Source organism: Plectropomus leopardus, chromosome 6 (assembly GCF_026936395.1).
Source record: "Plectropomus leopardus strain MGB_pleo_1.0 chromosome 6, ASM2693639v1, whole genome shotgun sequence".
NCBI classification, from domain to species: Eukaryota; Metazoa; Chordata; class Actinopteri; order Perciformes; family Serranidae; genus Plectropomus; species Plectropomus leopardus.
This window is the reverse complement of record NC_142181.1, coordinates 23,034,145-23,047,876: the sequence shown is the minus strand read 5'-3', so window position 1 is coordinate 23,047,876 and position 13,732 is coordinate 23,034,145. Positions and strand designations below refer to the sequence as shown.

The following is a 13,732-nucleotide window of genomic DNA, read 5'->3' as shown; positions in this document are numbered from 1 at the left end:
TGGAGTTCAAATGCAATTTTCAGTTTTACAGCCTGTGACAGCACCTTCTTTGGTGGATTCAGTCTTCAGTGTGTGTTCTTCACAGGCATGTTTAAGTCTTTGAATAGGGTTCATGGTGTCAGTCCTTTTGGTCGAATGCAAAATAACAATTAAGGCAGCATTTGCTCAGCGCCATTTAATTTTATGGAAGTGACACAAGGGTTTTCTACCTGAAAGTTAATTTAAATTAACATTGTTATTGGGTCTTTTCAAACCTAAGAAATAGAATTTTCAGTTGAGAAGAACACAATTGTGAATGCTTCAAGAAATCACAACCAATGAAAGGGTAATTGAGAGACTAGTGCCAAGCCTATGCCATTTGGAATAAAGTATAGCCTCTAATCTTTTGAGTCAACAGAGAGCAAAAAAACTACCTAACAGTCAGACATCTATGGATTTTGTTAATTAATTTCCATCAAATCCCTGGAATTAGTAAATTACAAAAAAGCAATGATAATAGAACACTTGGATATTCATTTTAAACTTTATTCCTCTTCATTTTGTTCTGCTTTTTTCTTTTATATAAAGAAACTTTAAAACCCAACTAAGCTATTTTAAGGTTGTAAAGCACAGTAAAATACAGACAGCATCATAGGTTTCGCTTTATGTCTTGGGGGTTTCACGACCCATGATTGCTTTCTTTGTGTTCCTCTCTGGTCTCAGCAGAATTATGTAGCATTTTGGTCCAAACAGTGCAACCAACAGGCCAAAGCTTGAGGCCAGGATGGCAAATACCTCCACTGCATCTGCATATTTGCCTGGGGTGTTGACATAAGCAGGAACAAAGGCCACCCATACTGCACAGAAGATCAGCATGCTGAATGTGATGAGCTTGGCCTCATTAAAGTTGTCTGGAAGATTCCTTGCTAGGAATGCTAACAGGAAGCTGAAGACAGCCAGTAAGCCGATATAACCCAGTAACACTGCAAAACCAACTGTGGACCCAACAACACACTCATAAACTATCTTGTCATTGTGGTATTGAGTGTTTTTATGAGGAGCTGGTGAGGAAGAGACAAGCCAAGCAGTGCAGATTGCTGCCTGAATAGAAGTAAGAACCAGAACTGTTCCTCTCTGCTGCAAAGGACCAAACCACTTCAGACTGGCTCCACCTCCTGGATTTGAGGCCTTGAATACGGCCAGAACCACCATGGTTTTCACCAAAATACAAGAAACAGAAAGCACAAAGCTGATTCCAAATGCAGCATGTCTTAGCTGGCAAGTCCACAGCCTGGGACGTCCGATGAACAGCAGTGAGCAAAGGAAACATAACTTTAGTGACACCAAGAGTAGGAAACTAAGTTCTGAATTGTTGGTGCGTACCATGGGTGTACTACGATGATAGATGAAGATGCCCAGGACAAGAGTACAGATAAATGTGCCCAGCAATGAGGCAGTTGTCAGACAGATGCCCAGAGGTTCATGATAGGAGAGGAACTCCGTTTTCTTAGGAACACAGTGATCACGTTGGACACTGGACCAGAAGTCCTCTGGACAACTGGCGCACTCCATGGAATCTAAAAAAAACAAGAGATTATTTTTGTCCCTGCAACTTTTTACAATAATTCCCTACTGTCGCAAATTAGAACAGGCATTTTTTTCATTTCTTGTGGTCTCTGTCACAACTCACATTGCCTGTGTAGAAAGCAGATGGAAATACACACAAGGGTTCTATCTCGCATAGGCTATGTCCTCTACTAAACTCTAAGGATAATACGCTCCTCCGATTAGGGCTGTACAATATGCAAAAAAATAAAAGAGATTGTGATACAAGTTGCCTATTATACCATATTAGTTGGTTGTTGCTGCAAGAACACTGTGGCTGTGATAAATGACAGTTAGGTTGGGTGGGCCAGTGCCAATGCCAGGAAATATACTGTGATTCTCCAGTGGAGTGGCAACGTGCTTTCTTGTCAGCATCATCTGGCCATCAAGAAGGGTAATATTTCTAAATTCGAGTTCATTTTCCACTTGATAACATAAAATTTTAAAATGACACCAACCTGTTTTGTTGCTGAACTTTCCTTCAGAACAAGAGACACAGTCGAAACAGCATACAGGCTGCCCCTTTTTTCTAGCCATGCGGGTACCTGGAGGACAGCTCTCACTGCACACTGACCGGGGTGGCTGTAGTGATTGGCAGCGTTATGTCACAGTTATTCTTCACATTTGTTTCAGTATTTGTGTGTCATACAGTCAAAAGCCAATAATAAAAGAAGGTCACCTGTTTGGAGTCAAAGTTCCAGAAGATTATGTCTTCATTGAGTGTCAGTTCTTCACCTCGCGTGGCCGACTTCTTAACAAACCCCACAATCTGAACTTTAGTTTGTCCATCAGGGAGCCACAGCCAGTTCATGATATCATATATTGGTAAGGCGTCACCATTCTCATCAAATGACACTTGGTCACCAAATGATGTGGTGAAGTTGACATTTTCTAAGTAATACATAAGCTGCAAAAAAAGGTAAAATATAGATAAAAACTGTGAAAAGGGAATTCAAAAATCTTAATTGTGCATATGCAGTCAGAGGTTCTGTGTGACAGATTGTAGTGCTAATGTGCAGATTTACATGCAAATGTAAGATTTCTAAATTTCATCAACTATTGTTGCCATGAATTAGATTTGTCACAAGAAATAGAGGGTAATTTACTTAATCTTGATTTTGTCCTTTATTTAAAGACAATGGGGAGAATCAATTGACCTACTACAGCCATAGTTTTCTTTTCCTGAAATCTATTTAGGTAACACCTCGTAATGCAGCAGCTGTTTTCAAAAAACTTATCAGGAACAGTATAAACTAATATCACACCTGCCATGGCTCCAACGTTTGCATGGTGGCACAGCTGTGCCCACTGAAAGGCCCTCTCCCTGGTTCACACTGCAGCATGTCATCAAGGGCATATGCCAGAGAATACACAGCCTTGTAAATGTTGTACTCAGGCCTGAGGTTGGAAACATCCAAAAGTTCAGTCTCCACACTCTCTAGGTCTTCATCACCAGTGCACACTTCTCCCCCAGCCTCCACCCATCCTGCTGGAGGTGGAGCAAATCTACACTGAAAAGTGTGCTCCCAAAACTGCCTAACCTGAAATGCATTTAAAACAAAGTCTTTACAGAAGTAACAACATTCAATATTGTAATTACAGATCTGATTGTAAGGTTATTACCGTACCATGCTATGGCCATAATTATTATTGTCCTGCATGTCAGGACGTATTCTCAACAGAAAATCCCTGAATCCTGGTATTTCTCCTCGGCGAATGGCAATTCCCAGTGTGCCACCCAGATATGGCATGAGTCGGGGGGTTTGGAGCACAGTAGCTGCTGTCCATGCTTCACTGGCCATCCACTGCAGGCCTGTCACATTCTGCCTCACTACCTGTGAATTGCAAAATTTTAAATATTAATACAGACTAATCTCTCAGACTAATGTTGATTGAGTAAATACACTCAACTTTGTAGGACTGAATAGCTACAAATTATAGACCAGAAAATGTAAATAGAAAAAAAAAAAAGATGAGATAGATACCTCCTCCATTAGTTGAATCATGTGGATCCGATGTGCGAACACAATGACCACACGAGCTGTAGATTTCTTCATCACTTCAATAATCCTCTTCAGTTCAGCTGGGTTGTCACCCCAGGGCAAAATCTCTGTGTAGGCCAAACAACCTTCACCAGACTGAGTCAAGTCCAACTGAAAGGATCGCGCAACATGGAGTCCATAGTCATCATCACTGACCAGCAGACCTGCCCAGGTCCAGCCAAAGTGTTTCAGAATCTGAATCATAGCACGAACCTAATTTATTAGGGAGTGAAGGGATTAGAACAAAGTTTAGGATAATCTTTATTTTGAAACTAACTAATTTATATTTCACAATAAGAAATATTATTAAATCCATTGCACTGTGCATTTAGTGTCATTTGTGATTCAAAAAGTAAGTTAAGTAGATTACTTTACAAGGCAAAACCATGTCTTTCATTGGGAGGAACATTAAAGCTCACTACAATCTCTACGAATCACATTTTTCTATTTGTTATTTCAGAGTTTCACCTGGAAAGCATCACTTGGGATTGTTCTAAAGAAGGATGGAAACCTTCCCCTGTTACTCAGGCAGGAGCATGTGGCAAAGTAACTCACCTGAAACACATAGTATGGACACAGGTTTTAATTTTCATGCAAATTACTAGAAATTATTTAATCTATTAAATATTTAGCATCATAAATTGAAAAATAACTCCAAACCAAATAAAGGCTTGAAGAAAAAGCTGGAACTTTAAGAAAATAAACTTACAATGGGCAGTCTAAATAAGCCTATCACATCAGAGGTGGCAATCGAGAATGTTGAGATGGAATCACCCACAATCCCCAGAACTGGAGGGGTCCCCAAACAGGTGTCCTGAAGCAGAAACTGCTCTTCTCGACCACTGGCCAATGACAATGCAGCACTGAATCCGATTACAAGTGTGGCACAGTTGTCATAAAGACTGTATCCCAGAGTCACGTTAGTTAACAGGTTGGAGTTTTTGTTGATCTCATCAATAGCAAAAGCCATGGTCATGGCGTGCCTGAACCCTGGAGTATCAAAGCTGGTAGATAAAATGTCATGATCAACCACTAAAAAGTAATACATTATTTATAATCATCTGTACATGCTGTTTATGAATACATGTGTGTAAAACTTACCCTTGGCAGCTGAGCTGATGTGGTTCTGAGGTGAACGTCAGTTCAGGGAAGACTGAGGTGTAGTGGACCTCAAACAACCCACCGAGAATCACATCACCAGGCTTGTGCACCCCATTAAAATAGAATTGTCTCCTCAATTTACAGGATGAGAAAAGAGAGGAAGACTCTGACAAGAAAGAGGAGGAAGAGAACATAGTCAGGATCAGGTCAACATACAAGAACAAAACTGTGTGTACAAATGTCTCCATAACTGTCCTCCTCCCTCACTTCTGTTTCTTAGCTTTATACACAGCAACTTCATTTTATACACAGGGCTATACCATCTCCTTTGGTGGTTATGTCATTGTTTCAACACCACCCACTAGGGCATGGGCAGTCGTATGGAGGCAGGTCATGGCACATATTAAATTGCTTGACAGACACAGCATGTCATAGATATATAATTTATGTGCTGTATTTTCTGTTAATTACTTTAATGTTTAAGATCTTAATTATTTTTTATCGTGAAGTTGGAGTTTCTTGCTTTTCTATCTCTCAAACATAATATAATTATTCTAAAATTAACGACTGATAAGTAATGTTCTTGTCTTATCTACACATCAAGGGAAAACTCTTAAAGTGCAATAAGAATGAAAAATAAACATGAACAAAGCAGCACAAGAAAAATAGTTATGTTCACACTATGAGTATAAGGATATACAGTCTAAAGGGCAAAATCTCTTTAATTATAATGGCCATCTTTTTTCTTCTTGTGTGAACTTCAAGGCCCTGACACACCAACCAATCAGCTGCTGTTGGCCTATGCGTCGCCAGTTGTAAAGTTGTGCACTCTGAAAGAAACAGCAACATTTCACTGTTAAATAAAATGTTTTAAAATTAAATCTAGATATTAAATGTTATATCTTAGTGTTATATGTTAAATCTAAATATTAAATCTTAAATCGAAATGTTAAATATTAAATCGAAATGTTATATGTTAAATCAAAATCTATTAAATCTAAGCATTATATGTTAAATCTAAATCTTAAATCTAAATGTTATATCTAATGGTATATGTTAAATCTAAATATTACATCTTCATTTCATGATTCAAAATATTTAGCTAATATGCAAATTGACTATGCTGCTTGGCAGAAGTACCAAAATGAGAGCTTGATGTATTGAAGTTCTGTGTACATGGCGCCCAACTGATTTTCATTTAATATTAACATTTAGATTTAATATCTAACATATAACATTTACATACAACATTTAACAGTTAGATTTACTTTTTTAAAACGTTTTTATTCAACAGTGACATTATCTTATGCATATTTTTACGAAAAAATATAAATCTGACAAAGTTCACAAATATTGCTCTAGATGTGATTAAAAGTGACTTGAAAAATTCATACCTCTTTTCAATTATGTTTCAGTACTATATGTGAAGAAATGTTGCTGTTTCTTTCAGAATGCACAACTTAACACTCGTCGCCCCTTGTCAGCTTCTTTTCCACTGAGTTAGCATTTTGAATTTGTGTGGGCAACAGTGGAGCCTGTCAGTGAATGAAAATACTCTGGCAGTTCAGCTCAGCACACGAAAAGAGAAATGGAAGTGAGGAATGTAAACAAAGCTAAAGTCAAGAGGGAGTGAGGCTGAAACAAACCTTATATTAGGCAAGATTGTTTTTCTTTAGCAATTGCAGAAATGAGCGCTTGCAGAAATGTTTCCTGATGGTTTGTTTTGTTGTTCACTGGTGAAAGGTGAATATTCATTCAACATTGTATTGGGTTGCTGATGTGCTAAATGGTGATGACTAGTGTCAAGATGACCTCTCACTTTTCCTTTTTGAATGGCAACTACAGACCACCACCAGCTGCTAGTATGGAGGGTATTTCCTATTTCCACAGGCACAGACCATAGGTCTTGTTGTTGTGGGTGGTTGGCCAGATGTGTTCATATGCAACCTTTTTGGCAAACACGACACAAGGCTATGCAGCATGGGGCTTTCATCGCCGCTAGCTCTCTGATGTCTGTTGGTGTGTTTGGGCCTGAAGATTTAAGACTACATTTAGTGTGCTTCACTGTAAGAAGTGCTCTCTGGCACTAGAGATCACAGAAGCCCAACTACCACCATGTTGTTCAAGGAACAGACCAATGATCAGAGTTGCAAAGGCAGGGTCAGCCCCTTTATGAAAGCCTGCATCCCAAAACATGGCATTCTTGCTTTCTTTCTGTCACTGCCAAGAACTACAGTATGTTGACAGGGGAATGCGTCAAATCGGCTGTGGCCAGCTGACTGGAGTTCAAATGCAATTTTCAGTTTTACAGCCTGTGACAGCACCTTCTTTGGTGGATTCAGTCTTCAGTGTGTGTTCTTCACAGGCATGTATAAGTCTTTGAATAGGGTTCATGGTGTCAGTCCTTTTGGTCGAATGCAAAATAACAATTAAGGCAGCGTTTGCTCAGCGCCATTTAATTTTATGGAAGTGACACAAGGGTTTTCTACCTGAAAGTTAATTTAAATTAACATTGTTATTGGGTCTTTTCAAACCTAAGAAATAGAATTTTCAGTTGAGAAGAGCACAATTGTGAATGCTTCAAGAAATCACAACCAATGAAAGGGTAATTGAGAGACTAGTGCCAAGCCTATGCCATTTGGAATAAAGTATAGCCTCTAATCTTTTGAGTCAACAGAGAGCAAAAAACTACCTAACAGTCAGACATCTATGGATTTTGTTTATTAATTTCCATCAAATCCCTGGAATTAGTAAATTACAAAAAAGCAATGATAATAGAACACTTGGATATTCATTTTAAACTTTATTCCTCTTCATTTTGTTCTGCTTTTTTCTTTTATATAAAGAAACTTTAAAACCCAACTAAGCTATTTTAAGGTTGTAAAGCACAGTAAAATACAGACAGCATCATAGGTTTCGCTTTATGTCTTGGGGGTTTCACGACCCATGATTGCTTTCTTTGTGTTCCTCTCTGGTCTCAGCAGAATTATGTAGCATTTTGGTCCAAAAGTGCCACCAAAAGACCAAAACTGGAGGCCAAGATGGCAAATACCTCCACTGCATCTGCATATTTGCCTGGAGAGTTGATATAAGCAGGGATGAAGGCCACCCAAACAGCACAGAAGATCAGCATGCTGAAAGTGATGAGTTTGGCCTCATTGAAGTTGTCTGGAAGATTCCTTGCTAGAAATGCTAACATGAAGCTGAGTAGAGCCAGTAAGCCAATATAACCCAGTAACACTGCAAAACCAACAGTTGACCCAACTACACACTCATAAACTATCTTGTCATTGTGGTATTGCATGTTTTTATGAGGTGCTGGTGATGCAGAGACAAGCCAAGCGATGCATATTGTTGCCTGAATAGAAGTAAGAACCAGAACTGTTCCTCTCTGCTGCAGAGGACCAAACCACTTCAGATTGGCTCCACCTCCTGGCTTTGAGGCCTTGAATACGGCCAGAACCACCATGGTTTTAACCAGTATACAAGATATACAAAGCACAAAGCTAAGCCCAAATGCTGCATGTCTCAGTTGACATGTCCACAGCCTGGGGTGGCCAATAAACAGCAGTGAACATAGGAAACATAGCTTAAGTGACACCAAGAGTAGGAAACTCAGTTCTGAATTGTTGGCACGTACCACGGGTGTGCTGCGGTGATAGATGAAGATGCCCAATACAACAGCACAGATAAATGTCCCAACTAATGAGGTGGTTGTTAAGCAGATACCAAGAGGCTCATGGTAGGACAGGAACTCTGTTTTCTTAGGAACACAGTGGTCACGTTGAGCGCTGGACCAGAAGTCCTCTGGACAACTGGTGCACTCCTGGAGTCTAAGAAAACAGGGAAACAGTGCATTAAAGACAGGATCATTTACAACTGTGAACACTGACAGCCATGTTGGATTGGCCACCAATACCAGGAATTTTGATATCTGTGGCGGTAGAAAGGTGCTTCTTTGTCTAAATCACCAAGACGAAGGGGACTATTCCTGAACATAAATTCTTATTCCACAATTGAAGATATGATTTTATAATGAAACCAACCTTTTCTATTGCTGAACTTTCCTTCAGAACAAGGGACACAATCAAAACAGCACACAGGCTGCCCCTTTTTTCTGGCCATGCGAGTACCAGGAAGACAGCTCTCACTGCACACTGACTGGGGTGGCTGTAGTGATTGGCAGAGTTGTATAACTGTTAGTCTACTCGTTTAATCATGTCACCATATGTCATACAAGATTAAAACAACAATAAAAATAAGAAACCTGTTTCGAGTCAAAGTTCCAAAAGATTTTGTCTTCATCAAGTGTGAGTTCTTCACCACTGGAGGCCGACTTCTTAACAAACCCACACTCTGAACTTTAGTTCCTCCATCAGGGAGCCACAGCCAGTTCATGATATCATATATTGGCAAGGCATCACCATTCTCATCAAATGATACTTGATCACCAAACGGTGTGGTGAAGTTGACCTTTTCCAAGTAATATGTGAGCTATAAAGGGGTACAATACAGATAAGTACTGTGACAAGGAGAATTGAAAAATATGCTGTTCCTGATTGTGCACATGCTTTCAGATATTCTATGTGATAGGTTGTGGATTTATTCATGCTAGTCCTCAAATCCTGCACTCAAAATATGAAAATGTAAGCTCTCTAAATTTAATCAACCACTGTTGCCACTGGCTTGTCACATTAAAAGAAAATACATTTTATTTTGTGTTGCCACTTAAATATTCAGTCTCAACTCAAAGACTTAAACAAGGCCTATCACTTCCTCAAAAGAGTAGCTCAGGGTGCAATAGAAATTTTTTAAAAAACTAAACAGGTGGGGTGTCAACTTATATCACACCTGCCATGGCTCCAACGTTTGCATGGTGGCACAGCTGTGCCCACTGAAAGGCCCTCTCCCTGGTCCACAGTGCAGCATGTCATCAAGGGCATATGCCAGAGAATACACAGCCTTGTAAATGTTGTACTCAGGCCTGAGGTTGGAAACATCCAAAAGTTCAGTCTCCACACTCTCTAGGTCTTCATCACCAGTGCACACTTCTCCCCCAGCCTCTACCCAACCTGCTGGAGGTGGAGCAAATCTACACTGAAAAGTGTGCTCCCAAAACTGCCTAACCTGAAATGTATTTAAAACAAAGTCTTTACAGAAGTAACAACATTCAATATTGTAATTACAGATCTGATTGAAAGGTTACCGTACCATGCTATGGCCAAAATTATTATTGTCCTGCATGTCAGGACGTATTCTCAACAGAAAATCCCTGAATCCTGGTATTTCCCCTCGGCGAATGGCAATTCCCAGTGTGCCACCCAGATATGGCATGAGTCGGGGGGTTTGGAGCACAGTAGCTGCTGTCCATGCTTCACTGGCCATCCACTGCAGGCCTGTCACATTCTGCCTCACTACCTGTGAATTGCAAAATTTTAAATATTTATACAGACTAATCTCTCAGACTAATGTTGATTGAGCAAATACAATCAACTTTGTAGGACTGAATAGCTACAAATTATAGACCAGAAAATGTAAATAGAAAAAAAAAAAAAATCTGAGATAGATACCTCCTCCATTAGTTGAATCATGTGGATCCGATGTGCGAACACAATGACCACACGAGCTGTAGATTTCTTCATCACTTCAATAATCCTCTTTAGTTCAGCTGGGTTGTCACCCCAGGGCAAAATCTCTGTGTAGGCCAGACAACCTTCACCAGACTGAGTCAAGTCCAACTGAAAGGATCGCGCAACATGGAGTCCATAGTCATCATCACTGACCAGCAGACCTGCCCAGGTCCAGCCAAAGCGTCTCAGAATCTGAATCATAGCACGAACCTAATTTATTAGGGAGTGAAGGGATTAGAACAAAGTTTAGGATAATCTTTATTTTGAAACTAACTGATTTATATTTCACAATAAAAAATATTATTAAAACCATTACACTGTGCATTTAGTGTCATTTGTGATTCAAAAAGTAAGTCAAGTAGATTACTTTACAAGGCAAAATCATGTCTTTCATTGGGAGGAACATTAAAGCTCACTATAATCTCTACGAATCACATTTTTTTATTTGTTATTTCAGAGTTTCACCTGGAAAGCATCACTTGGGATCGTTCTAAAGAAGGATGGAAACCTTCCCCTGTTACTCAGGCAGGAGCATGTGGCAAAGTAACTCACCTGAAACACATAGTATGGACACAGGTTTTAATTTTCATGCAAATTACTAGAAATTATTTAATCTATTAAATATTTAGCATCATAAATTGAAAAATAACTCCAAACCAAATAAAGGCTTGAAGAAAAAGCTGGAACTTTAAGAAAATAAACTTACAATGGGCAGTCTAAATAAGCCTATCACATCAGAGGTGGCAATCGAGAATGTTGAGATGGAATCACCCACAATCCCCAGAACTGGAGGGGTCCCCAAACAGGTGTCCTGAAGCAGAAACTGCTCTTCTCGACCACTGGCCAATGACAATGCAGCACTGAATCCGATTACAAGTGTGGCACAGTTGTCATAAAGACTGTATCCCAGAGTCACGTTAGTTAACAGGTTGGAGTTTTTGTTGATCTCATCAATAGCAAAAGCCATGGTCATGGCGTGCCTGAACCCTGGAGTATCAAAGCTGGTAGATAAAATGTCATGATCAACCACTAAAAAGTAATACATTATTTATAATCATCTGTACATGCTGTTTATGAATACATGTGTGTAAAACTTACCCTTGGCAGCTGAGCTGATGTGGTTCTGAGGTGAACGTCAGTTCAGGGAAGACTGAGGTGTAGTGGACCTCAAACAACCCACCGAGAATCACATCACCAGGCTTGTGCACCCCATTAAAATAGAATTGTCTCCTCAATTTACAGGATGAGAAAAGAGAGGAAGACTCTGACAAGAAAGAGGAGGAAGAGAACATAGTCAGGATCAGGTCAACATACAAGAACAAAACTGTGTGTACAAATGTCTCCATAACTGTCCTCCTCCCTCACTTCTGTTTCTTAGCTTTATACACAGCAACTTCATTTTATACACAGGGCTATACCATCTCCTTTGGTGGTTATGTCATTGTTTCAACACCACCCACTAGGGCATGGGCAGTCGTATGGAGGCAGGTCATGGCACATATTAAATTGCTTGACAGACACAGCATGTCATAGATATATAATTTATGTGCTGTATTTTCTGTTAATTACTTTAATGTTTAAGATCTTAATTATTTTTTATCGTGAAGTTGGAGTTTCTTGCTTTTCTATCTCTCAAACATAATATAATTATTCTAAAATTAACGACTGATAAGTAATGTTCTTGTCTTATCTACACATCAAGGGAAAACTCTTAAAGTGCAATAAGAATGAAAAATAAACATGAACAAAGCAGCACAAGAAAAATAGTTATGTTCACACTATGAGTATAAGGATATACAGTCTAAAGGGCAAAATCTCTTTAATTATAATGGCCATCTTTTTTCTTCTTGTGTGAACTTCAAGGCCCTGACACACCAACCAATCAGCTGCTGTTGGCCTATGCGTCGCCAGTTGTAAAGTTGTGCACTCTGAAAGAAACAGCAACATTTCACTGTTAAATAAAATGTTTTAAAATTAAATCTAGATATTAAATGTTATATCTTAGTGTTATATGTTAAATCTAAATATTAAATCTTAAATCGAAATGTTAAATATTAAATCGAAATGTTATATGTTAAATCAAAATCTATTAAATCTAAGCATTATATGTTAAATCTAAATCTTAAATCTAAATGTTATATCTAATGGTATATGTTAAATCTAAATATTACATCTTCATTTCATGATTCAAAATATTTAGCTAATATGCAAATTGACTATGCTGCTTGGCAGAAGTACCAAAATGAGAGCTTGATGTATTGAAGTTCTGTGTACATGGCGCCCAACTGATTTTCATTTAATATTAACATTTAGATTTAATATCTAACATATAACATTTACATACAACATTTAACAGTTAGATTTACTTTTTTAAAACGTTTTTATTCAACAGTGACATTATCTTATGCATATTTTTTACGAAAAAAATATAAATCTGACAAAGTTCACAAATATTGCTCTAGATGTGATTAAAAAGTGACTTGAAAAATTCATACCTCTTTTCAATTATGTTTCAGTACTATATGTGAAGAAATGTTGCTGTTTCTTTCAGAATGCACAACTTAACACTCGTCGCCCCTTGTCAGCTTCTTTTCCACTGAGTTAGCATTTTGAATTTGTGTGGGCAACAGTGGAGCCTGTCAGTGAATGAAAATACTCTGGCAGTTCAGCTCAGCACACGAAAAGAGAAATGGAAGTGAGGAATGTAAACAAAGCTAAAGTCAAGAGGGAGTGAGGCTGAAACAAACCTTATATTAGGCAAGATTGTTTTCTTTAGCAATTGCAGAAATGAGCGCTTGCAGAAATGTTTCCTGATGGTTTGTTTTGTTGTTCACTGGTGAAAGGTGAATATTCATTCAACATTGTATTGGGTTGCTGATGTGCTAAATGGTGATGACTAGTGTCAAGATGACCTCTCACTTTTCCTTTTTGAATGGCAACTACAGACCACCACCAGCTGCTAGTATGGAGGGGTATTTCCTATTTCCACAGGCACAGACCATAGGTCTTGTTGTTGTGGGTGGTTGGCCAGATGTGTTCATATGCAACCTTTTTGGCAAACACGACACAAGGCTATGCAGCATGGGGCTTTCATCGCCGCTAGCTCTCTGATGTCTGTTGGTGTGTTTGGGCCTGAAGATTTAAGACTACATTTAGTGTGCTTCACTGTAAGAAGTGCTCTCTGGCACTAGAGATCACAGAAGCCCAACTACCACCATGTTGTTCAAGGAACAGACCAATGATCAGAGTTGCAAAGGCAGGGTCAGCCCCTTTATGAAAGCCTGCATCCCAAAACATGGCATTCTTGCTTTCTTTCTGTCACTGCCAAGAACTACAGTATGTTGACAGGGAATGCGTCAAATCGGCTGTGGCCAG

The 13,732-nt window shown here is 39.0% G+C and overlaps 1 protein-coding gene and 1 pseudogene across 1 annotated transcript; both read right to left on the bottom strand.

The window, feature by feature from the left end:
* Window positions 1–642: 642 nt before the first annotated feature.
* Window positions 643–5,129, bottom strand: LOC121938295 (extracellular calcium-sensing receptor-like). The gene is made up of 10 exons (XM_088078337.1): window positions 5,090–5,129; window positions 4,728–4,893; window positions 4,336–4,630; window positions 4,095–4,181; window positions 3,570–3,839; window positions 3,213–3,419; window positions 2,850–3,125; window positions 2,264–2,491; window positions 2,043–2,166; window positions 643–1,556 (listed from the first exon to the last, which is right to left on the bottom strand). Exons 1-10 carry the CDS (start codon window positions 5,127–5,129, stop codon window positions 643–645), a joined length of 2,607 nt encoding a protein of 868 aa, XP_087934463.1.
* Window positions 5,130–7,648: 2,519 nt separating this feature from the next.
* LOC121938255 (extracellular calcium-sensing receptor-like) lies at window positions 7,649–11,857 on the bottom strand (annotated as a pseudogene).
* Between the last annotated feature and the right edge of the window lie 1,875 nt (window positions 11,858–13,732).

What these genes read in the sequence shown, in the direction of transcription:
- LOC121938295 (XM_088078337.1), bottom strand. Translation starts at nt 5,129, where the DNA reads ATGTGCCATGACCTGCCTCCATACGACTGCCCATGCCCTA. An exon ending in TCCCAAGTGATGCTTTCCAG is followed by an intron (nt 3,840 to 4,094) that starts GTGAAACTCTGA and finishes CTAATAAATTAG; the next exon opens with GTTCGTGCTATGATTCAGAT. An exon ending in ATAATTATGGCCATAGCATG is followed by an intron (nt 3,126 to 3,212) that starts GTACGGTAATAA and finishes AATGCATTTCAG; the next exon opens with GTTAGGCAGTTTTGGGAGCA.